Source organism: Anomaloglossus baeobatrachus, chromosome 4 (assembly GCF_048569485.1).
Source record: "Anomaloglossus baeobatrachus isolate aAnoBae1 chromosome 4, aAnoBae1.hap1, whole genome shotgun sequence".
Classification (NCBI taxonomy): domain Eukaryota; kingdom Metazoa; phylum Chordata; class Amphibia; order Anura; family Aromobatidae; genus Anomaloglossus; species Anomaloglossus baeobatrachus.
The window spans coordinates 160,362,457-160,388,895 of record NC_134356.1 but is presented as its reverse complement, the minus strand read 5'-3'; the positions used below and the strand labels follow the sequence as shown (position 1 = coordinate 160,388,895).

General features: G+C 48.5%; 1 protein-coding gene across 3 annotated transcripts in view; it reads right to left on the bottom strand.

Annotated features, from left to right (window-relative positions):
- Window positions 1-25,489, bottom strand: part of HNRNPAB (heterogeneous nuclear ribonucleoprotein A/B) — a 94,565-nt gene extending 69,076 nt beyond the window's left edge. Inside the window, exons 1-2 of one of the 3 annotated variants that reach the window (XM_075344567.1) lie at window positions 25,354-25,489; window positions 25,046-25,265 (exon numbers count right to left, since the gene is read on the bottom strand). In XM_075344567.1, the coding sequence (XP_075200682.1) occupies window positions 25,046-25,236 (191 nt within the window). In that variant the 5' untranslated portion in view covers window positions 25,237-25,265; window positions 25,354-25,489. The remainder of the gene's footprint in view (window positions 1-25,045; window positions 25,266-25,353) is intronic. The other 2 variants (XM_075344566.1, XM_075344568.1) reach the window with 2 other exon arrangements.
- Between the last annotated feature and the right edge of the window lie 950 nt (window positions 25,490-26,439).

The following is a 26,439-nucleotide window of genomic DNA, read 5'->3' as shown; positions in this document are numbered from 1 at the left end:
CCTCCACCGGCAGAATGTGCAGTAAAAATGGCTGCTGGAGCTCAGGGGAGGAGGGAGCCGTGGGCGGCGCTATGAAAGTGCAGGAATCAGGGGCCCCACAGTGATCAGTGAGGGGGGAGGAAACATACAGGATGCTCCAGCCCTCACCACCGACGTCAGGTCGGCCGTCCCGCCCTTACCCCTGACTGGCAGGCCTGGGGGCGGGAGTTATGCTACTAGGCCGCAATGAAGTCGGGGACTAAATTTAAGACCGCGGCCGACAAGCAGGCTTGGTCGGCGCGGAAGTCCCGGTCTTCACAAATCAGCAGCTGCTGCAGCGTCCGGGAAACAAGCGCTCCATGCACCGTCCCCATGGGGACACAGAGTACCTTATAGATGCAGGGCCCGGTCCCTGAGGATGCATAGACTCCTGTCCGACAGATTCCCACAGGGGCTGCGGAGGGAGCCCGGTCCCAGTAAATGGATGACCGGTCAGGATCCCACTTCTCCCAGAGCCGCTAAGGGATGGTGAAGGAAAACGGCATGAGGCTCCGGCCTTTGTACCCGCAATGGGTACCTCAACCTTAACAGCACCGCCGACGTAGTGGGGTGAGAAGGGAGCATGCCGGGGGCCCCGTGGGGGCCCTCTTTTCTTCCAACCGATATGACTAAAATGGGAATGCATGAGTGGATGTGTGCCTCCTTCCACACAAAGCATAAAACTGAGGAGCCCGTGATCCACGGGAGGGTGTATAGGCAGAGGGGAGGGGTTACACTTTTTTAAGTGTAATACTTTGTGTGGCCTCCGGAGGCAGAAGCTATACACCCAATTGTCTGGGTCTCCCAATGGAGCGACAAAGAAACCCCAATTCATCATATTCTATTTGGAGTCCCATTGACTCTGTAGAAATGATGAAATATTGGGAAATGGACCTTCACATGGGCATTGTGAAGAAACCAGAAATTCGCCAATACTGGAGTACTGATATTTTATATCAAATTCCAATATTTGGCATGGTCATGAGCCACAAACGGTTTGAGGCCATTCATAAATTTCTCCATTTTAGGGACAATGCAGACAACTTTCCCTACAATGACCCGAATTTTGTTACTGTTCAAAATTCAGCCGGTCAGAGCGCCATTTGACTTTTGGAGATAATTTACCATTTAAAGTCAAATGGCGCTTCTTGCCTTTCGAGCCCTGCTGTGCGCCCAAATATTTGATTTCCCCCACATGAGGTATCTGTGTACTCAGGAGAAATTGCACAATAAAGTTTATGGTGCAATTTTTCCTGATACCCTCGTAAAAAAAAAAAAAAAAAAAAAAAAAAAAAAATTGTTTTTTTTAATTTTCACTGCTCAACGTTCTAAACTTCTGTGAAGCCCCCAGGGGTTCAAAGTGCTCACTAAACATCAGATAAATTTCATGACGGGTCTAGTTTCCAAAATAGGGTCACTTGTGGGGGAGCTCCATTGTTTATGCACATCAGGGGGGGTCTCCAAACTCAACATGGCATCCGCTAACGATTCCTGACAATTTTGAGTTTGAAAATTTTAATGGCGCTCCTTAGCTTCCAAGTCCTGCTGTGCGCCCAAACATTTGATTTCCCCCACAAATGAGGTATCTGTGTACTCAGAGGAGAAATTGCACAATAAATTTTATAGTGCATTATTTCCTGATAGCCATAAAATTTAGCATTTTCACAAGGGTAAAGTAACATTTTTGTGTAAAAAAGTAAAATTTTAATTTTTTTCCACATTGCTTTGGTTCCTGTGAAGCATCTAAAGGATAAAGGATAAGGATATAAACTTCTTGGATATGGTTTTGAGTAGTGTGAGGGGTGCAGTTTTTAGAATGGTGTCACTTTTGGGTATTTTCTGTCATCTAGGCCCCTCAAAGTCTTTCCAAATGTGGTCCCTAAAAATTTTTTTTTTTGTAAATTTTGTTGGAAAAATTAGAAATTGCTGATGAACTTTAACCCCTTCAAAAAAAAAAAAAAAAGGTTTCATAAATTGCGCTGGTGTAAAGTAGACATGTGGAAAATGTTATTTAGTAACTATTTTCTGTTAGATCTCCGATTTATGGGCATAAAATTTTCAAATTTTGAAAATTGCAAAGTTTTCGCCAAATTTCCGAAATTTTCAAAAATAAAATGCAATAAAAAAAAATTGGTCTAAGTTTACCGCTTTCATGAAGTACAATATGTCACGAAAAAACAATCTCAGAATTGCCGGGATCCATTGAAGCGTTCGAATTATAACCTCATAAAGGGACACTTGTCAGAATTGCGCAAAATGGCGAGATCCGTAAGGTCAAAATAGGCTGGGGGCTGAAGGGGTTAAGTTCTGTTTTTCTATTGTATCAAATACGTATTTTTTCATGCAATAAAACGCTAATTATTTAAAATCATGCAATGTGATTTTCCGGATTTTTTTAGATTCTGTCTCTCACAGGTGAAGTGTACAATTACAGACTTCTCCATTCTTTGTAGGTGGGAAAACTTGCAAAATTGTCAGTGTATCAAATAAGTATTTTCCCCCCTGCACATTGTTCCCTGTTCTTGCTGGAATGATAATATACCGTATTTTTCGCTTTATAAGACGCACATTTATTACCCCAAATTTTGGGGGAAAGTAGCGGGTGAGTTTTATAATCCGAATATACGGATTATATACTGCAGGGTCCAGGGGAGGTGGGGGCAGCTCTGGAGCGGTGCTGGAGGCTAAGGCAGGCTGCTGGAGGCTGGTGAAGGCTGCAGGAGGCAGCGGGAGATCTCCTGCTCCCGCTCATATAATATGCACTGCTGCTGTCCATCACCGTGGTGCTGAAACTGCACAGCAGTGATGGGCTGGGGGAGCGGCGCATGGTATATGTGCCCCCCCCACCACCTCCCCCGTGTTAGATATGGCCCCCATGCTGCTGCCCATAGCAAAATAAAAACACTTTACTTACCTCCTCCAGTGTGTCTCCCTGGTGCCGCTGTGATCACGCAAGCAGAGATTATGTAACTCTGCTGTGCCGATCACATGACCGGCAGATAGAACCAGGAAGTTCAGGAGCTCAGCAGCACGGAGGGAGACATGAGGGAGGACAGCGCTGGAGAAGGCAAGTAAAGAGTTTTTTATTTTACTATGGGCAGTTGCATGGGGCCCATAAACACAGGGGACGTGTGCCATCAATGGGGGACATGTGGCATCACTGGGGGATGTGTGCCAGCACAAGGGGGCTATATTCAATATAAGGGGGTCCATATCCAGATTAACCCCTTCAGCCCCCAGCCTGTTTTCACCTTAAAGACCGGGCCATTTTTTACATTTCTGACCAGTGTCACTTTGACAGGTTATAACTCTGGAACGCTTCAACGGATCCTGGCGATTCTAACATTGTTTTTTCCGTGACATAATTGTACTTCATGTCAGTGGTAAATTTAGGCCGATATTTTATTTTTTTTTTACTTTATTTCTGAAAATTTAGAAAATTTCGCAATTATCAAAATTTGAAATTTTATGCCCATAAATCTATAGAAGGAGGCTGTGGACAAAAAAGCGCAAATAGGGTCTTACCCCGATATATGTGGGGTGGGGAAGGGGGAGTAAACTCACTCACCTGATGTAGTTGTGACAGTCACAACTACTATAAGTGCATGTAAAACAAGATCCACGGCTGCAGCCACCCAGTGGCAGACATCAGAGAGCAATAGAGAAGGGTGTTCAATTGCCGCGCCAACAGATCACTCATTCAGATGATGAAGACCAATGTCACTTTATTTTCATACAGGTCTACGCGTTTCTGGAGCACCTGCTCCCTTCCTCAGGACCATCAGGTTAAAAATAACATCAAATCTGTTCCACAGAGATCAGACACATCATAAGTAGTGAAAATGACATCATAGGGACCACCCCCTTCAGAAAAAAACGGCGGGAAAAGGCTGCCACGTTGTCAGCTATGACGTTTACATAGAAACAATAAAAAAAAAGAAGGGAATTTTGTTACTTACCGTAAATTCCTTTTCTTCTAGCTCCTATTGGGAGACCCAGACGATTGGGTGTATAGCACTGCCTCCGGAGGCCACACAAAGCAATTACACTAAAAAGTGTAAGGCCCCTCCCCTTCTGGCTATACACCCCCAGTGGGATCACTGGCTCACCAGTTTTAGTGCAAAAGCAAGAAGGAGGAAAGCCAATAACTGGTTTTAACAAATTCACTCCGAAGTAACGTCGGAGAACTGAAAACCGTTCAACATGAACAACATGTGTACCCGAAAAACAACCAAAAATCCCGAAGGACAACAGGGCGGGTGCTGGGTCTCCCAATAGGAGCTAGAAGAAAAGGAATTTACGGTAAGTAACAAAATTCCCTTCTTCTTCGGCGCTCCATTGGGAGACCCAGACGATTGGGACGTCCAAAAGCTGTCCCTGGGTGGGTAAAGAAATACCTCATGTTAGAGCTGCAAAGACAGCCCTCCCCTATAGGGAGGCAACTGCCGCCTGCAGGACTCTTCTACCTAGGCTGGCGTCCGCCGAAGCATAGGTATGCACCTGATAATGTTTGGTGAAAGTGTGCAGACTCGACCAGGTAGCTGCCTAGCACACCTGTTGAGCCGTAGCCTGGTGTCGCAATGCCCAGGACGCACCCACGGCTCTGGTAGAATGGGCCTTCAGCCCTGATGGAACCGGAAGCCCAGCAGAACGGTAGGCTTCAAGAATTGGTTCTTTGATCCATCGAGCCAGGGTGGCCTTAGAAGCCTGCGACCCTTTGCGCTTACCAGCGACAAGGACAAAGAGTGCATCCGAACGGCGCAAGGGCGCCGTGCGGGAAATGTAGATTCTGAGTGCTCTCACCAGATCTAACAAATGTAAATTCTTCTCATACCGATGAACTGCATGAGGACAAAACGAAGGCAAAGAGATATCCTGATTAAGATGAAAAGAGGATACCACCTTCGGGAGAAACTCCTGAATGGGGCGCAGCACTACCTTGTCCTGGTGGAAGACCAGGAAAGGAGCCTTGGATGACAGCGCTGCTAGCTCAGACACTCTCCGAAGAGATGTGATCGCTACCAGAAAAGCCACTTTCTGTGATAGTCTAGAAAGTGAAACCTCCCTCAGAGGCTCGAAGGGCGGCTTCTGGAGGGCAACTAGTACCCTGTTCAGATCCCATGGATCTAACGGCCGCTTGTACGGGGGTACGATATGGCAAACCCCCTGTAGGAACGTACGCACCTTAGTAAGTCGTGCCAGACGCTTCTGAAAAAAGATGGATAGCGCCGAGACCTGTCCTTTAAGGGAGCCGAGCGACAAACCTTTTTCTAACCCAGATTGCAGGAAAGAAAGAAAGGTAGGCAATGCAAATGGCCAGGGAGACACTCCCTGAGCAGAGCACCAGGATAAGAATATCCTCCACGTTCTGTGGTAGATTTTAGCGGACGTGGGCTTCCTAGCCTGTCTCATGGTGGCAACGACCCCTTGGGATAATCCTGAAGACGCTAGGATCCAGGACTCAATGGCCACACAGTCAGGTTCAGGGCCGCAGAATTCCGATGGAAAAACGGCCCTTGGGACAGTAAGTCTGGTCGGTCTGGTAGTGCCCACGGCTGGCCGACCGTGAGATGCCACAGATCCGGATACCACGCCCTCCTTGGCCAGTCTGGGGCGACGAGTATGACGCGGCTGCAGTCGGATCTGATCTTGCGTAACACTCTGGGCAAGAGTGCCAGAGGTGGAAACACATAAGGGAGCCGGAACTGCGACCAATCTTGCACTAAGGCGTCTGCCGCCAGAGCTCTGATCGCGAGACCGTGCCATGAAGGTTGGAACTTTGTTGTTGTGCCGAGACGCCATTAGATCGACGTCCGGCACCCCCCAACGGCGACAGATTTCCTGAAACACGTGCGGGTGAAGGGACCATTCCCCTGCGTCCATGCCCTGGCGACTGAGGAAGTCTGCTTCCCAGTTTTCTACGCCCGGGATGTGAACTGCGGATATGGTGGATGCTCTGTCCTCCACCCACGTCAGAATCCGCCGGACTTCCTGGAAGGCTTGCAGACTGCGTGTCCCTCCTTGGTGGTTGATGTATGCCACCGCTGTGGAGTTGTCCGACTGAATTCGGATCTGCTTTCCTTCCAGCCACTGCTGGAAGGCTAGTAGGGCAAGATACACTGCTCTGATTTCTAGAACATTGATCTGAAGGGTGGACTCTTGCCGAGTCCACGTCCCCTGAGCCCTGTGGTGGAGAAAAACTGCTCCCCACCCTGACAGACTCGCGTCTGTCATGACCACTGCCCAGGAAGGGGGCAGGAAGGATCTTCCCTGAGACAATGAAGTGGGAAGAAGCCACCACTGCAGAGAGTCCTTGGCTGGCTGAGAAAGGGAGACTTTCCTGTCTAGGGATGTTGACCTCCCGTCCCATTGGCGGAGAATGTCCCATTGAAGTGGACGCAGATGAAACTGCGCAAACGGAACTGCTTCCATTGCCGCCACCATCTTCCCTAGGAAGTGCATGAGGCGTCTTAAGGAGTGCGACTGACTTTGAAGGAGAGCCTGCACCCCAGTCTGTAGTGACCGCTGCTTGACCAGTGGAAGCTTCACTATCGCTGAGAGAGTATGAAACTCCATGCCAAGATACGTTAGTGATTGGGTCGGTGACAGATTTGACTTTGAGAAGTTGATGATCCACCCGAACGTCTGGAGAGTCTCCAGCGCAACATTCAGGCTGAGTTGGCATGCCTCTTGAGAGGGTGCTTTGACAAGTAGATCGTCCAAGTAAGGGATCACCGAGTGTCCCTGAGAGTGCAAGACTGCCACCACTGCCGCCATGACCTTGGTGAAAACTCGTGGAGCTGTCGCCAGACCGAATGGCAGAGCTACGAACTGAAGATGGTCGTCTCCTATCACAAAACGTAGAAAACGTTGGTGCTCCGTAGCAATTGGCACGTGAAGATAGGCATCTTTGATGTCTATTGAGGCAAGGAAGTCCCCTCGAGACATTGAGGCAATGACGGATCGGAGGGACTCCATCCGAAACCGCCTGGCGTTCACATGCTTGTTGAGCAGTTTTAGGTCCAGAACAGGACGGAAGGAGCAGTCCTTTTTTGGAACCACAAAGAGATTGGAGTAAAATCCTCGCCCTCGTTCCTGCGGGGGGACAGGGATCACGACTCCTTCTGCTCTTAGAGAGTCCACCGCCTGCAGCAGGGCATCTGCTCGGTCGGGGTGTGGGGAGGTTCTGAAGAACCGAAGTGGAGGGCGAGAACTGAACTCGATTCTGTACCCGCGAGACAAAATGTCTGTTACCCACCGGTCTTTGACCTGTGACAGCCAAATGTCGCAAAAGCGGGAGAGCCTGCCACCGACCGAGGATGCGGAGGGAGGAGGCCGAAAGTCATGAGGTAGCCGCTTTGGAAGCGGTTCCTCCATTTGCTTTCCTGGGGCGTGAGTGAGCCCGCCAGGAATCTGAGCTCCCTTGTTCCTTCTGAGTCCTTTTGGCCGAGGAGAACTGGGCCTTGCCCGAGCCTCGAAAGGACCGAAACCTCGACTGCCACTTTTTCTGTTGAGGTTTACTTGCTCTGGGCTGTGGTAAGGAAGAGTCCTTACCCTTGGACTGTTTTATGATTTCCGCCAATGGCTCACCAAACAGTCTGTCTCTAGATAATGGCAAGCTGGTTAAGCATTTTTTGGAACCAGCATCTGCTTTCCAGTCCTTTAACCACAAGGCTCTGCGCAAAACCACCGAATTGGCGGACGCCATAGAGGTACGGCTCGTAGATTCTAGGACCGCATTGATAGCATAGGTCGCAAACGCAGACATTTGCGAAGTTAGGGACGCCGCCTGCGGTACTGCTGGATGCATGATAGCATCCACCTGTGCTAAACCAGCTGAAATAGCTTGGAGTGCCCACACGGCCGCGAATGCTGGAGCAAACGACGCGCCGATAGCTTCATAGACAGATTTCAACCAAAGGTCCATCTGTCTGTCGTTGGCATCTTTAAGTGAAGCGCCATCCTCTACTGCGACTATGGATCTAGCCGCAAGCTTGGAAATTGGGGGATCCACCTTTGGACACTGGGTCCAGCGTTTGGCCACTTCAGGGGGAAAAGGATAACGGGTATCCTTAGAACGTTTAGAGAAACGCTTGTCTGGATGAGCGTCGTGTTTCTGGATTGATTCTCTGAAGTCAGAGTGGTCCAAAAAAGCACTTAATTTACGCTTGGGATACAGGAAATGGAACTTCTCCTGCTGTGCAGCTGCCTCCTCTGCTGAATGAGCTGGGGGAGAAATATCCAACAGTCTATTAATTGCCGATATAAGGTCATTAACCATGGCGTCACCATCAGGGGCATCCAGATTGAGAGGGGCTTCAGGATCAGAATCCTGATCCCCGTCCTCAGTCTCATCACAGAGAGACTCTTGTCGCTGAGACCCTGAGCAGTGTGATGACGTCGAGGGTCTTTCCCAGCGAGCTCGCTTAGGCGGACTGGGACTGTCATCTGAGTCAGAGACTTCAGCCTGTGATGCTTGAGACCCCCTTGAAGTACGGATTAGTTCCAACTGAGGGGGACCAGGGAGCATAGACACAGCAGTGTCCATGGTCTGAGTAACTGGCCTGGACTGCAAGGCCTCAAGGATTTGTGTCATAGTCACAGACATTTTATCAGCAAAAACTGCAAAGTCTGTCCCCGTCACCGGGGCAGGGTTCACAGGCGGCTCTGCCTGGGCTACCACCACAATAGGCTCTGGCTGACGAAGTGCCACTGGGACTGAACATTGCACACAATGTGAGTCATTGGAGCCTGCCGGTAGATCAGCCCCACATGCAGTACAAACAGTGTACACAGCCCGTGCCTTGGCACCCTTGCGTTTTGCGGATGACATGTTGCTGTCTCCTCAGAGCAGTACAGGGTGTCCAGCCAAGAAGCGACCTTACAGTGCAAATATATATATATATATATATAGTACCAAGAAAAAAGTACACTAATATAACACTGAGGCACTAGTGGGGCCAGCACTAAAATGCTGCTTACCGCCCGCTTAAGAGCGGGTGTGTGGTCGCCGAAATCCCTTTAGTCTGGGTCTCCCAGAGCCTGCTGCCTTTCCCCAGCCAGACTGCATGTGTAATGGCTGCCGGCGTCCTTGTGGAGAGGGGGGGCGGGCCCTGGGCGTATACAGACGAAGAGCGGGAAGCCTGCTTCCCACTGTGCCTAGTGAGAGGGCTGGAGCATGTAAATAAAGCTCCAGCCCTCGGCGCTGCCAATTGAGCAGCGTCTCTCCCCTACCCTGAGTGACAGGGTGGGGGCGGGAACGAAGCGGCGCTAGGCCGCAGAAGCCGGGTACTAAAGTTAGAAACGCCGCCGCCGTAAAAGCGCGGTCGGCGCAAAGTACCCGGCGCACTACAAGTCGCAGCTGCGCCGCCGCTCCAGGAGCGGTCGGCGCAGTAGTTCCCAACATGTAACGTCACTCAGCAAAGCTGCAGTGACCTAACCCCAGCGCACAGCGCTACTGTCCCCGGCGCACCATAACGCTCAGCAAGCCTTGAGAGTGTCCGTGCCTGCCGGGGACACCGAGTACCTGAATGATGCAGGGCCATGTCCCTGACTGTACTCATGCTCCGAATCCATCAGGTTCTCTGGGTCTGTGGATGGAGCCCGGCCTCAGGGCTTGGGGGCCGGCAAGATCCCACTTCCACAGAGCCCTCCAGGGGATGTGGAAGGAAAACAGCATGTGGGCTCCAGCCTCTGTACCAGCAATAGGTACCTCAACCTTACAAGCACCACCGTGGGTGAGAAGGGAGTATGCTGGGGGCCCTATATGGGCCCTCTTTTCTTCCATCCGATATAGTCAGCAGCTGCTGCTGACTAAACAGTGGAGCTATGTGTGGATGTCTGACCTCCTTCGCACAAAGCAGAAAACTGGTGAGCCAGTGATCCCACTGGGGGTGTATAGCCAGAAGGGGAGGGGCCTTACACTTTTTAGTGTAATTGCTTTGTGTGGCCTCCGGAGGCAGTGCTATACACCCAATCGTCTGGGTCTCCCAATGGAGCGCCGAAGTAAAAAAAACATCAAACACATGAATGTCAAAAAACACCTCTGTAAATTGTGAATCACACCCATTACATGTTGCATGAAAAAACGGGATTTGTGTAAAAAATAAAATACATAATGATAATAATTAAACCGTGTATATGCATGACATGTCCATATAATATGAAAAAATGAACATGAAACAGTGTAGAACCCGGAGAAGTACAGGTGCATGAAACATCAAGTGCATACTGTGCTTAAGCAGAGATGGAAGAGCGTCAGCATCAGTCTCTGCCGCCACCAAAGGGGAATGAAAATCAAGTGAAAACCGATGTGGATTGAACCTCAGGTAAGAGCAAGTGTAGTTGAGTGTGCAAAACATGGGAACATAGAAAACCTATGTTCCCATGTTTTGCACACTCAACTACACTTGCTCTTACCTGAGGTTCAATCCACATCGGTTTTCACTTGATTTTCATTCCCCTTTGGTGGCGGCAGAGACTGATGCTGACGCTCTTCCATCTCTGCTTAAGCACAGTATGCACTTGATGTTTCATGCACCTGTACTTCTCCGGGTTCTACACTGTTTCATGTTCATTTTTTCATATTATATGGACATGTCATGCATATACACGGTTTAATTATTATCATTATGTATTTTATTTTTTACACACATCCCGTTTTTTCATGCAACATGTAATGGGTGTGATTCACAATTTACAGAGGTGTTTTTTGACATTCATGTGTTTGATGTTTTTTTTTTTTTTATTGTTTCTATGTAAACGTCATAGCTGACAACGTGGCAGCCTTTTCCCGCCGTTTTTTTCTGAAGGGGGTGGTCCCTATGATGTCATTTTCACTACTTATGATGTGTCTGATCTCTGTGGAACAGATTTGATGTTATTTTTAACCTGATGGTCCTGAGGAAGGGAGCAGGTGCTCCAGAAACGCGTAGACCTGTATGAAAATAAAGTGACATTGGTCTTCATCATCTGAATGAGTGATCTGTTGGCGCGGCAATTGAACACCCTTCTCTATTGCTCTCTGATGCCCATAAATCTGTGAGATATGTCACACAAAATAGTTACTATATTACATTTCCCACTTGTCTACTTTATAGCAGCGCAATTTTCGAAACAAATTTTTTTTTCCGTGGGGAAGATAGAAGGGTTCGAAGTTAATCAGCAATGTTTCCAACAAAATGTACAAAAAAATTTTTAGGTACCACATCACATTTGGAGTGACTTTGAGAGGCCTAGGTGATAGAAAATACCCAAAAGTGACCCCATTCTAAAATCTGCACACCTCACACTGCTCAAAACTACATCCAAGAAGTTTATTAACCCTTTAGGAGCTTTACAGCAACCAAAGCAATGTGGAAGGAAAAAATGAAAATTTTACTTTTTTTTTTACACAAAAATGTTACTTTAGCCATTCTGAATCTGGCATATATATCCTTAGTTATATTGAAAGGATTGCTAAAAATCCATATTTAACTTTTAGGATCGCTACTTCCAATAGGTGGCGCTGCGCTAGAGTTTGTCTCCTTTCCTGGAGAGAAAATTTTAATACTTTAGGCTATGTGTGCACTTACCGGATTTTGCCGCAGATTTTTTGCGGTTTTGCTGTATGTTTTGCTGCAGAAAATGTTCATAACATCTCTGTAGTGAATCACCAGCAAAACCTATGGGCAAAAAAAATCCTGTGCGCACTAGGCGGAATTTGACAGCTGCATGTTTACCTGCGGGATTCCCGCAGCAAAAACAATTGCATGTCAATTCTTTTCCGCACGTCGCTGCGGGATTTCACTACATTGACTCCAATGTTAATCGTGAAATCCCGCAGGGAATAACGCAGACAGCAAATTCTGTGCGGTTCACTGCGTTTTCCTGCGTTATTCCCTGCGGTATTTCGCAGTTTACCTCCGGTAATGTACATCGCTTGCCTGCGGTTTGGCAGGGAAGTGATGTCATTACAGGAAGAGGAAGCAAAGCAGAGAGTAAACACACGCACATCACAGACACACACACACAGTAGAAATCAAACGGAAATATAGAAAACAAAGAACGTGGGCTCCGCTGTATATTTACCGTCCAGCCGAGGTAAGCACACAGCGGCGGCCCGGTATTCTCAGGCTGGGGAGGGAGAGGGGCAAGGTTAACGTCCCCCGCCTCACTCCCACAGCCGAGAATATCAGCCGCAGCTGCCCCGGGACTGTCGCATGCGGCAGCACCGGCGTGTCCCCGGCTCTTCCTGCTGCCGTGATGCTGTGGCAGTCAGGGTAATACAAGGGGTTAATGGTGGTGGATCACCGCCATTAACTCCAGGCTTGATCATGGCAGCGTCTATGTGACAGCTGACATGATCAACCCGTAAGTAAAGTGAATAAAACACAGAAAAATCCTTTATTTTAAATAAAAACAAACAAGCCTCGTTAACCCTTTTATTAACCCCTCCCGAAACAAAGCTCCGGCGTAATCCACAGGTCCTGCGCTGCTTACATCCAGCCGCGACTGTCACAGACACAGCGCTGAATGAATGCAGCAGACAGAGGTAATTACCGGTCATTTCCCACGGCCGGTAATGTGAACTCACTGCCGACCGTGGGAAATGCAGCGATCTGTCCTCTATCCATCTATCTATCCCTCCATCTCTTTATCTCAGAATGAAATGACTTTTTTTTCCAATGTGCTTTATTGCATTGAATGCAATAAAGCACATCTCAACCCGCACGCGGCAAAACCGCAGCAATACTGCGGTAAAATCGCAGCAAACCGCATGCGGTTTTCGGGTGCGGTTTGCCGCGGTTTTTTACCGCGGGTGCGGTAATCTTTGAATACCTGCGGAATTTTCTTGAGAAAATTCCATTTTCCAGTGCGCACATAGCCATAAAATTTTGCATTTTCACAAGGGTATCAGGAAAAATGCACCATAAAATTAATTGTGCCATTTCTCCTGAGTACACAGATCTCATATGTGGGGGAAATCAATTGTTTGGGCGCACGGCAAGGCTCGGAAGAGAAGGAGCATCATTTGAATTTTTGAAAGCAAAATTGTCTGGAAAAATTAGCAGGTGCGATGTTGCGTTTGGAGACCCCCTGAGGTGCCTAAACAATGGAGCTCCTCCACAAGTGACCCCATTTTGGAAACTAGACCCCTCATGGAATTTATCTAGATGTTTATTGAGCACTTTGAACCTCTGGGGGCTTCACAAAAGTGAATAACTGAGCCGTAAAAATTATCGTAAAAAAACTACCACGAAATTGTTACTTCAACCAGGTAGCTTTTTTTCCACAAGGGTATCAGGAAAAATTGCAACATAAAATGTATTGTGCATTTTCTCCTGAGTACACAGATACCTCATATGTGGTGGAAATCAAATGTTTGGGCCACAGCAGGGCAAGGAACGACATTTGACTTTTCAAACGCAAAATTGTCTGGAATAGTTAGTGGATGCCATGTTGTGTTTGGAGACCCCCTGAGGTGCCTAAACAATGGAGCTCCCCCACAAGTGACCCCATTTTGGAAACTAGACCCCTCATGGAATTTATCTAGATGTTTACTGAACACTTTTTTTACCATGCAATTGTTATTTCAACCAGGTAGCTTTTTTTCCACAAGGGTATCAGGAAAAAATGCACCATAAAATGTATTGTGCAATTTCTCCTGAGTACACACATACCTCATATGTGGTGGAAAGTAATTGTTTGAGCACACGATGGGGCTCAGAAGAGGAGTGCCATTTCACAGCAAAATTGGTTGGAATTATTAGCGTACGCCATGTTGCGTTTGGAGACCCCCTGCCTAAACAATGGAGCTCCCCCACAAGTGACTTCATTTTGGAAACTAGACCCCCCATGGCATAAATCTAGATGGGTAATGAGCACTTTGAACCCTCACGTGCTTCATACATTGAGGCATAAAAACAAAAAAGGAGGAGCGTCATTTCACTTTTTAAATGGAAAATTAGCTGGAATCGTTAGCCGCACCATGTTGTGTTTGGAGATCCCCCTGATGTGCCCAAACAGTGGAGCTCCCCCACATGTGACCCCATGTTGGAAACTGAAAGATGGGGAGGCTATGAGGGACATATACCCTATATGACTTGTTAGACGGACACTGGCATTATAACACGGACCCCATTTAACTTTAGAAAAAAAAAAAAAAAACAACTTTTCCTTCACCAAATGTGGGGGTGAGTCTTCTAATCAGGTGCATCTTATAAAGCGGAAAAAACTGTACGTTTTTTTGTACAGGACAAAATTTTGAGAGTGAATTTATAGGATTATAAAAGGTCTTAAAAGCTCCCTATGAAGTCAGCTGTATTTGAGCATTTCAGTGACTCAAGATAAAAATATTTTATGTGTCAATGTATGACAAGTGACCCAGATGAAAACAAATGCCGTGATGCTAAAATCAGTGCATACTCAGGCAGTGATAAAAATGCTCCTACAAGAGCTTTCAATCTAAAAAGACATTTACTACGCTTCCACCCAGAAGTTTTCAAAGCTGTGACTGAGAAAGATAACAGCAACACCAAGAAACCAGTGCCCAGCACTTCCTGCCAGACAAAGGTGGAGGAAACAGCATCTCAATCCTAATTAAGATATTTTGTAAGTGACAGTTACTGTAACGACAGCAGATTTGTTTAAGACCGCTCATAAAGCTTGTGAAGAACGGTGTACAATTATTATTTGCACGACCAGCTGTTAATGGAGAAACGGCCCGCAAACTTTGTTTCTCTGGAAAAAAAGAAAGTATTAAAAATTAGTGATATACGAAGCCCTAGAAAAAAAAAAAATATATAATGATCTTAAGACTCAAGACGCTTCATGTTTCTTAAAATGAATGCCCGCACACGTCACATAGTGAAGTATTTTGCCATCAATGTTCGATGTTTGTGACTAAGAAATTGTTACCAACACACTGGCAGTAAAAGATACTAAAGCTCATCACACCAGCCAGTTTCTCCAGGCCTTCGTGGAAGATTACGAACAAAAAAAAAAAAAAAAACCCGAAAACATTACAGGTTCTTGCTATTGTGCAAAATTTTATTGATCAAGTGAATGTAAAAACACCATAAAACATCATAAGCATCCGGACACATTACTGACCATAATAGATCAAACTTGTGGTATATATAAAGGCCGAAACACGTGTAGGGCGTCCTGTGCATCCGGACACACTCTGAGTCTTGTATATCTGCAAAGTTTATTCAGGTAACTTGGTATCCTGCCTCCGCACGGCGACCCACTAGTCTGGTCCATGCTCGTGTGTTAAGCTGAATTTAGGCACCTTATTGTCACAATTGTAGTGTGAGTAATACACCAATTGCTGGTGGTTTGGTCGATCTAATGATAACTACCATCCCTAGTTAATGCATATCAATTCTGTATTAACCTTATATTGTCTGGCCTGCTTTTGTAAGAATTATAGTAGATTGCTTTTTGACTGCTTAATGATAGTATCATGCCGCTGCGTTATTGGCTGGTTGTCCAATCTAATGGTGACTGCATACAATAATGGTAAATAATATAATCTATGTATATATAACCCTATCTGGTCTTGCAGCCCAACTTTGATTGGACAGTTTTGGCTTCCTCGGCGGTGATTTTATTGTCATTAACTAATACTGGCAGGTTGTGACAGTTATGGGTTTGGAGCCTCATCATCACCATTGATCCTAATGGTCAATTGCTTGGGTTTGTGGAAATATCGGATGTAATAAATGATAATTTATCACCCAAATTTCTGAATATTTCCATAGATCCTGCTGACTACATATATACATAATTTTGAGTGGTGATCTGTGTCTCCACCCTTGACCTATTATATCATACGGCAAATATTTGAGATATGTTATTTTTTCAATATGGTCGCTGTATATGGCAGGGCTTCCTCCCTTTATATATACCACAAGTTTGATCTATTATGGTCAGTAATGTGTCCGGATGCTTATGATGTTTTATGGTGTTTTTACATTCACTTGATCAATAAAATTTTGCACAATTAATGGACTGTTTGATCGCCTTTTCCTTGTTTTTTCCCCTTGATACTGCGATTGTCCCTGATGGTTCAGATAACCCACATAATATAATATATTATATAGTATCCCATTGGATATGGGACTTATCATAAAATAATATATGGTTACTACTTATGTGGGTATTCGTTATGGTCTCTATGTATAGGTTCTTGCTATTGTAGCAGACAATGCTTCAAACATAAGTAACTAAACTGATGAAAGAGTAATGAACAACAGCTAGAAGAAAATTTAGGATTCAGCATGTGAGATGGGAAGGCCACAGTGCTGTTCATGTAACTGAGGAACAAACAGATATTACAACAGAAGAACAGCAAAATGATACTTTAGAATTGGATGATCTTGTTGAAGCGGCTTCAAAACACTTTCATATTCATCACACGCGCTGTGTTGTGCACACGCTGCAGCTGGAAATAAGAGTCTGCAAGAGGGACATGCTGGAAATTTGTTTGGAAAAGTGAGGAAATTCGTTATTGCCAACAGAACCCTTACAATTGATTCCACCTTGAAGAAATGTGCTGGGAAAGAGGCAATTGTCGATCAAGCCACTCGGTAAGGCAGCACTCATTTAATGACTGAGCGATTGCTTGAACTAAAACAGTTTCTTATAGATATGGTGAACCCTGAGGTAACCCTAAATGAAGGTCAATGGACACAGAAGGCTGAATTGAAGGAATGTCTTAATCGCCCATATACCGCGACAAAAAGAAAAAAAAAAAAATGACAAGCTGAGTATTTAACTCCAGGCATTTTTATAAGGGAGTGGAAGAACTTGCTATTTTGCCTGTCCCAAAGAGGTTTGGGACAGGCATTTCCTGCTTCAATGAAACGGCGAGAGACAGCTATTGGAAAATAAAATTCTTCTGGCAGCTGTTTATGTGGAGCCAAGTCATCATATACTGCTTGACAATCAACAGCTTACTAAAGGAAAAGAAGCTCTAAGGTAACAGTTAGGTTGAGTGGCCTACAGGACTGCCAGGCGCAAGGGGACTTGCATCCGGATCCTGACACTGCTACTGCTGTCTTCATCCCCATCAGATGAGTAACTTTGACAAGTATTTGGATGACATGGAGAAGGCAAAGCATTGCTGCAAGGAAAAAGATATCACTCCGTCTCCTAAAGCAAGTAGATTGACCATATTTCAGCAAAATTTTTCACTTGCTCTCAAAGAAAAATTAGACCGTTCATCAAAACTAACTGCAAGAGGCAATTCTTTTATACCCGGAAATTGTTAGATGTTGCCCAATGTGGTTACGGCTTTGCCTCCAACCCAAGTTAGTGTAGAGAGAATGTTCTCTAGCCTTAAAATAATTAGGTCAGATTTGAGGTCACCTATGAAGGAGGATCTGATGGAGGCAATTTCTTAGAAAAAAAAATTCAGACTGCACAAATGTTATTTAGTATGTTTTGTTGCCTGCTCCATATCATCCAAATACTTGTCAAAGTTAAACTCATCTGATCAGGATGAGTTTATGGCAGCAGTAACACTGTCAGGACCCAAGTACTCTTGTGCTTGGCAGTCCTGTAGGCCACTCATCCCAACTGCTACCTCAGTCAGAGCTTTTCCGTTAGTAAGCCGTTGATCATCAAGCAGTACATGATGACTTGGGTCCACATAAACAGCTGCCAGAAGAATTTTATTTTCCAATAGCGGCGTTTCTCTCCGTTTCATTGAAGCAGAAATGCCATCTGCGATTAAATCTCCTCTTTGGGACAGGCAAAATAGCAAGTTCTTCCACTCCCTTATGAAAATGCCAGGAGTTAAATCCTCAGATTGTCATTTTTAGTAACAGTAAATGGGTGATTTAGCAATTCCTTCAATTCAGCCACCTGTGTCCATTGACCTTCATTTAAGGTTACCCGAGGGTTCGCCATATCTATAAGAAATTGTTTTAGTTCAAGCAATCGCTCAATCATTAAATAAGTGATGCCCCACCGAGTGGCTTGATCGACAATTGCCCCTTTCCCAGCATGTCTCCTCAAGATGGAATCAATTTTAGGGGTTCTGGTGGCAATACCCAATTTCCTCACTTTTCCCAAACAGATTTCCAGCATGTCCCTCTTGCAGACTCTTATTTCCAGCTACAGCATGTGCACAACACAGCGCATGTGATGAATATGAAAGTATTTTGAAGCAGCTTCAACAAGATCATCCAATTCTAAAGTATCAGTCTGCTGTTCTGTTGTAATATCTGTTTGTTCCCCAGTTACATGAACAGCACTGTGGCCTTCCATCTCAAACATACTGAATCCTAAATTTTCTTATAGCTGTTGTTCATTACTCATTCATCAGTTTAATTATACTGATGTTTGAAGCATTGGTCGTTATTTTTCTAATCTGCTTTTGCTATTGAAAACATTATCTTTGGGCTCAAAAATCTTTCAGGCGATGCAGTGTTTTAAAAATCTGATCTGCTTTTGCAGCTGAAAAACGTATCCTCAAAAAATGCAACAAAAAACGCTGTGTGAATTTGAATTTCCAAGAGTTGGAAAGAAGGGAATTTTGTTACTTACCGTAAATTCCTTTTCTTCTAGCTCCTATTGGGAGACCCAGACGATTGGGTGTATAGCTACTGCCTCCGGAGGCCACACAAAGCATTACACTAAAAAGTGTAAGGCCCCTCCCCTTCTGGCTATACACCCCCAGTGGGATCACTGGCTCACCAGTTTTAGTGCAAAAGCAAGAAGGAGGAAAGCCAATAACTGGTTTAAACAAATTCACTCCGAGTAACATCGGAGAACTGAAAAACCGTTCAACATGAACAACATGTGTACCCGAAACAACCCAAAAATCCCGAAGGACAACAGGGCGGGTGCTGGGTCTCCCAATAGGAGCTAGAAGAAAAGGAATTTACGGTAAGTAACAAAATTCCCTTCTTCGTCGCTCCATTGGGAGACCCAGACGATTGGGACGTCCCAAAGCTGTCCCTGGGTGGGTAAAGAAATACCTCATGTTAGAGCTGCGAAGACAGCCCTCCCCTACGGGGAGGCAACTGCCGCCTGCAGGACTCTTCTACCTAGGCTGGCGTCCGCCGAAGCATAGGTATGCACCTGATAATGTTTGGTGAAAGTGTGCAGACTCGACCAGGTAGCTGCCTGGCACACCTGTTGAGCCGTAGCCTGGTGTCGTAATGCCCAGGAAGCACCCACGGCTCTGGTTGAATGGGCCTTCAGCCCTGATGGAACCGGAAGCCCAGCAGAACGGTAGGCTTCAAGAATTGGTTCCTTGATCCATCGAGCCAGGGCGGCCTTAGAAGCCTGCGACCCTTTGCGCTGACCAGCGACAAGGACAAAGAGTGCATCCGAACGGCGCAAGGGCGCCGTGCGGGAAATGTAGATTCTGAGTGCTCTCACCAGATCTAACAAATGTAAATCCTTCTCATACCGATGAACTGCATGAGGACAAAACGAAGGCAAGGAGATATCCTGATTAAGATGAAAAGAGGATACCACCTTCGGGAGAAACTCCTGAATGGGGCGCAGCACTACCTTGTCCTGGTGGAAGACCAGGAAGGGAGTCTTGGATGACAGCGCTGCCAGCTCAGACACTCTCCGAAGAGATGTGATCGCTACCAGAAAAGCCACGTTCTGGGATAGTCTAGAAAGTGAAACCTCCCTCAGAGGCTCGAAGGGCGGCTTCTGGAGGGCAACTAGTACCCTGTTCAGATCCCATGGATCTAACGGCCGCTTGCACGGGGGAACGATATGGCAAACCCCCTGTAGGAACGTGCGCACCATAGGAAGGCGTGCTAAACGCCTCTGAAAAAAGACGGATAGCGCCGATACCTGACCTTTAAGGGAGCCGAGCGCCAAACCTTTTTCTAACCCAGATTGCAGGAAAGAAAGAAAGGTAGGCAATGCAAATGGCCAGGGAGACACTCCCTGAGCAGAGCACCAGGATAAGAATATCCTCCACGTTCTGTGGTTCTTAGCGGACGTGGGCTTCCTAGCCTGTCTCATGGTGGCAACGACCCCGTGGAATAATCCTGAAGACGCTAGGATCCAGGACTCAATGGCCACAGTGTCAGGTTCAGGGCCGCAGAATTCCGATGGAAAAACGGCCCTTGGGACAGTAAGTCTGGTCGGTCTGGTAGTGCCCACGGTTGGCCGACCGTGAGCTGCCACAGATCCGGATACCACGCCCTCCTCGGCCAGTCTGGGACGACGAGTATGACGCGGCTGCAATCGGATCTGATCTTGCGTAGCACTCTGGGCAAGAGTGCCAGAGGTGGAAACACATAAGGGAGCCGGAACTGCGACCAATCTTGCACTAGGGCGTCTGCCGCCAGCGCTCTTTGATCGCGAGACCGTGCCATGAAGGTTGGGACCTTGTTGTTGTGCCGGGACGCCATTAGGTCGACGTCCGGCCTTCCCCAGCGGCGACAGATTTCCTGAAACACGTCCGGGAGAAGGGACCATTCCCCTGCGTCCATGCCCTGGCGACTGAGGAAGTCTGCCTCCCAGTTTTCTACGCCGGGGATGTGAACTGCGGATATGGTGGAGGCCGTGGCTTCCACCCACATCAGAATCCGCCGGACTTCCTGGAAGGCTTGCCGACTGCGTGTCCCTCCTTGGTGATTGATGTATGCCACCGCTGTGGAGTTGTCCGACTGAATTCGGATCTGCTTTCTTTCCAGCCACTGCTGGAAGGCTAGTAGGGCAAGATACACTGCTCTGATTACCAGAACATTGATCTGAAGGGTGGACTCCTGCTGAGTCCACGTACCCTGAGCCCTGTGGTGGAGAAAAACCGCTCCCCACCCTGACAAGACTCGCGTCTGTCGTGACCACCGCCCAAGACGGTGGTAGGAAGGATCTTCCCTGTGATAATGAGGTGGGAAGAAGCCACCATTGCAGAGAGTCCTTGCCGTCTGTGAAAGGGATACTTTCCTGTTCAGGGATGTTGACTTCCCGTCCCATTGGCGGAGAATGTCCCATTGAAGTGGACGCAGATGAAACTGCGCAAACGGAACCGCCTCCATTGCCGCCACCATCTTCCCGAGGAAGTGCATGAGGCGTCTTAAGGAGTGCGACTGACCTTGAAGGAGAGTCTGCACCCCAGTCTGTAGTGACCGCTGCTTGTCCAGCGGAAGCTTCACTACCGCTGAGAGGGTATGAAACTCCATGCCAAGATACGTTAGTGATTGGGTCGTGACAGGTTTGACTTTGAGAAGTTGATGATCCACCCGAACGTCTGGAGAGTCTCCAGCGCAACATTCAGGCTGAGTTGGCATGCCTCTTGAGAGGGTGCCTTGACAAGTAGATCGTCCAAGTAAGGGATCACAGAGTGTCCCTGTGAGTGCAAGACTGCTACCACTGCCGTCATGACCTTGGCGAACACCCGTGGGGCTGTCGCCAGCCCGAATGGCAGAGCTACGAACTGAAGATGGTCGTTTCCTATCACGAAACGTAGAAAAACATTGGTGCTCTGTAGCAATCGGCACGTGGAGATAAGCATCTTTGATGTCTATTGATGCTAGGAAATTTCCTTGAGACATTGAGGCAATGACGGAGCGGAGGGTATCATCCGGAACCGCCTGGCCTCCACGTGCTTGTTGAGCAGTTTTAGGTCCAGAACGGAACGGAAAGAGCCATCCTTGTTTGGCACCACAACCAGATTGGAGGAAAACCGTGTCTTGTTCCTGAAGAGGAACCGGGATTACCACTCCTTCTGCCTGCAGAAGAGCATCTGCTCGGTGGGGAGGTGGGGACGTTCTGAAGAATCGAGTCGGAGGACGAGAACAGAACTCTGTCCTGTGCACGTGGGCACACTGTCCCTCACCCACCGGTCTGTGACCTGTGGCAGCTAAATGTCGCCAAAGGCGAGCGAGTGCCATCAACCGCGGATGCGGAGAGATGAGAGAGCTGAGAGTCATGAGGAGACCGCCTTGGTAGCGGTTCCTCCGGCTGCCTTCCTTGGGCGTGATTGAGCCCGGCCGGAAGCTGAGCCCCTCTGAGGCTTTTCAGCCCTTTTGGACGAGGACAATTGGGACCTGCCCGAGCCTGGGAAGGACCGAAACCTCGACTGTCCTTCCAGGACAGCATTAATAGGGTAAGTCGCAATGCAGACATTGCGAGGTTACGGACGCCCCTGCGGCACAGATGTACATGTGCCCAAGACCAGCTGCGCAAGAACAGCTGAAAAGCTTAGGGTGCCCATACGGCTGTGAATGCCGGAGCAACCGACACGCCGATAGCCTCATAGACAGATTTCAACCAGAGTCCATCTGTCTGTCAATGGCATCTGTAAGTGAAGTCCCATCTCCACTGCAACTATGGCTCGAGCCGCAAGCCTGGAGATTGGAGAATCCACCTTTGGACCCTGGGTCCAACGCTTGACCACGTCAGGGGGAAAGTGATAACGTGTATCCTTAATACGTTTGGAGAAAACGCTTATCTGGGAAGCGTGGTGTTCCTGGACTGCTTCTCTGAAGTCAGCGTGGCCAGAACAATACTCAATATACGTTTGAGCTACTGAAATGGGACTTCTCCTGCTGTGAAGCTGACTCCTCCGCTGGGGGAGCTGAGGGAGAAAAGATCCAACATTCCATTGATGGACGCTAAAGGATCATTCCTTATGGCGTCACCATCCGGTGTATCCGGAGTGAGAGCGGTGTCAGGATCAAAGTCCTGATGAGCTACGTCTGCCTCATCATACAGAGAGTCTTCCTGGGACCCCCCCCGGAGCACCGATTTTATTCCAAATGAGGGTGGCCAGGGAGCAATGATCCAGATTGCCCATGGCCTGTCCGGACTGCAAGTCTCTATCCCATTGCAACTCCGTCCCTGTCCTTGGACAGGGTTGAGAGGTGGTTCTTTGGCCACGTCAAGTAGAGACCCCGGCCGACCAAGTGCTACAGGGGAGCATTGCACACAATGGGGTTCAGTGCCGTGTAACAGTATCACATGCAGTAAAAACAGCATCGAAAGCCTGTGTTGCTTATATGCTGCTGCCGACTTATAGAGCCAAGAATGGCGACCGTACAGTGCAATGTATATCATACAAGCATAAAGTACAAATGCACACTGCAGCACATGCAATACAAGCAGCATAGAAAGCCTGCTTTTCTGCTGCTGTAGACTAGCCATCTAGGGGAATATAGCCCAGAATAGCGACCATACAGTGCAGTGGGGGGGGGGGAGAGAAATCGCACCGTCATGAAAGGGTGAAGGCTGATGGGTTTTGTAGATTTTATTACATGAGCCATCTAACCACTGCAGCCAGTCAGCGGCATTTTTACATCGGTGGTAATCCAAGAACAGCAATCGGCTTCATGTAGTCATATGCGCAAAAGATCCGGCATGCAGGGAGAACTGAGCAGGTAAGTAGAGGCTGTTTTGTGCCAGACACCTTTTTCTGTACCTCAAGAGCCAAATAAAAAGAAGCCAATCAAACCAAATATGAGGCCTAACGATCGCACAATCATGGAGAAAACCATAGATCACCATGACTGACATTGCTGGTTGTCATCTGCACAATACAAGGACTGAAGGCCTTATTTTTCAATGAAGTAGCTGCAGAGCAAGAATCTTGCATTAGGGCACACAATACAAATACAAAGACTGGCCTGCACACACAGGCTCCAGGAGGCAGTGCAGGGCGCACATATGGTAGTTGCCCGGTCAATGCCAGCGCTGTAGCTCTAGAACGTATAATGGCTGCGGTATATAGAGCAGGGCAGAGGGGGAGCCGGCCACAAGGCCGCGGTATATAGAGCAGGGCAGAGGGGGAGCCGGCCACAGGGCCGCGGTATATAGAGCAGGGCAGAGGGGGAGCCGGCCACAGGGCCGCGGTATATAGAGCAGGGCAGAGGGGGAGCCGGCCACAGGGCCGCGGTATATAGAGCAGGGCAGAGGGGGAGCCGGCCACAAGGCCGCGGTATATAGAGCAGGGCAGAGGGGGAGCCGGCCACAAGGCCGCGGTATATAGAGCAGGGCAGAGGGGGAGCCGGCCACAAGGCCGCGGTATATAGAGCAGGGCAGAGGGGGAGCCGGCCACAAGGCCGCGGTATTTAGAGCAGAGCAGAGGGGGAGCCGGCCACAAGGCCGCGGTATATAGAGCAGAGCAGAGGGGGAGCCGGCCACAAGGCCGCGGTATATAGAGCAGAGCAGAGGGGGAGCCGGCCACAAGGCCGCGGTATATAGAGCAGGGCAGAGGGGGAGCCGGCCACAAGGCCGCGGTATATAGAGCAGGGCAGAGGGGGAGCCGGCCACAAGGCCGCGGTATATAGAGCAGGGCAGAGGGGGAGCCGGCCACAAGGCCGCGGTATATAGAGCAGGGCAGAGGGGGGAGCCGGCCACAAGGCCGCGGTATATAGAGCAGGGCAGAGGGGGAGCCGGCCACAAGGCCGCAATATATAGAGCAGGGCAGAGGGGGAGCCGGCCACAAGGCCGCAGTATATAGAGCAGGGCAGAGGGGGAGCCGGCCACAAGGCCGCAGAATATAGAGCAGGACAGAAGCCGGCCACAAGGCCGCAGTATATAGAGAAGGACAGAAGCCGGCCACAAGGCCGCAGTATATAGAGAAGGACAGAAGCCGGCCACAAGGCCGCAGTATATAGAGCAGGACAGAAGCCGGCCACAAGGCCGCAGTATATAGAGAAGGACAGAAGCCGGCCACAAGGCCGCAGTATATAGAGAAGGACAGAAGCCGGCCACAAGGCCGCAGTATATAGAGCAGGACAGAAGCCGGCCACAAGGCCGCAGTATATAGAGCAGGACAGAAGCCGGCCACAAGGCCGCAGTATATAGAGCAGGACAGAAGCCGGCCACAAGGCCGCAGTATATAGAGCAGGACAGAAGCCGGCCACAAGGCCGCAGTATATAGAGCAGGACAGAAGCCGGCCACAAGGCCGCAGTATATAGAGCAGGTCAGAAAGCTGCAGCTGAGAGCCGACACACGGCAAGCCCCTCCCCTCCGCCTACAGCAGATGGCGCCAACAAAAGCAGTGGAACAAAGGATGCACCGTTAGATACAGTTACGAGAGAAAGCTCCACAACTTACGCGGCTTGATTTATACTGGGAGAAAGATCAGGTACGCACCCTGCGTCCTCCTCGGCTTTGCTTGCATTGATCTGCTCACCCTCCGAGCCGTTTTGGCCTACCGCCGCGGACTGTTTAGTATCGGCGTCACCCTCTGCAGCTTCATGGCCGTTTTCGGAAGTCTCCATGTACTGCTGCTCGGCCTCTGACATTTCGGTGCAATCGAGCAAGGGGATCACGTCTGAGGAGAAAGAGAAAGCTGAATGCGGCCCGGAACCGAGGGCGCTCGCGTAACTCTACACAGAGCGCGCAGCACCGAGCAAACGTACCGTAAAACAGTCACGGAAGGTGTGGCAATGTCAATGTAAGCCTGAGCCGCCTCGTTTCCTGACAACTCCCGAAACCCCACGACTACTCGCCTCCTCCAAAATGGTTTCTCGTGAGAATGCCAACTCGTGGCTACCTTTATAAAGCCGGAACGGGGACTGCTGAACACCGCCGCTCGCCATAGGTCCCTGGGAGACCGCTAACGTATTATCGAGCGACGCTATTGGCTCTTTCATCGCAGAGGATTAAAGGCGGGGCGTTGTGATGCAGCTTATCGCGAGATTAAGTGGCTGAGCTGTGGGAAGCGCTTATTGTCTGGGGCGAGACGCTCGTGGAGCAGTCGCCTGCTGGCCGGTGACGAGTCAGTTCTGACTGCAGTGTGGTGGCCACAGGAGTCCACTGAGCTACTTCTACAGGTATATCTGTATATAGAGCTGAAGACAAAGATTGGCTTCGGTGCACCCTTTGTGGTCCGCAGCTCACAGCACCACGTGCTCCTCATTTCGCATATCCTAACAGCCCTTGCACAGTGTTAATTGTGGAGTTTCTGCGCTGCCTCCGGTCTAATGTCTGGGCCCTTACTCTTGGGATCTGCTATTATGTCACTCTAGTGTCTGATATTGTCTGTGTATGTCCCCTCTGAATTGTAAAGTGCTATGCAGTATGTTGGCGCTCTACAAATGAGAATGAATGATGGTGCTGCACTTCCCAATTGTATATGATGATGGTCTGCAACTTTCCACAACATTCCATATCCTGAGAGCAGGCGCTTGCAGGATCAGCAGGCACCAGGATCACAGGCGTGGCAATCCCTGATCTTTCCATGTTCTAGAATGTATGAAAGCTGGCATTATCATTGTCCCTCATGGCTGGCTCCTGCCTGCAGCTGCCACTGTTAGGCTATGACAGTGCTCAGTAAGTAAGGCTATGTGCGCACGTTGCGTAAATACATGCAGTTATGCTGCGCTTTGTAGCGCAGCGTAACTGCATGCGTCCTGCGTCCCCTGTACAGTCTATGGAGATTGTGCAGGGGCCGTGCGCACGTGGCGTCTTAGGCTACTTTCACACATCCGGTTTGGGCAGTGCGG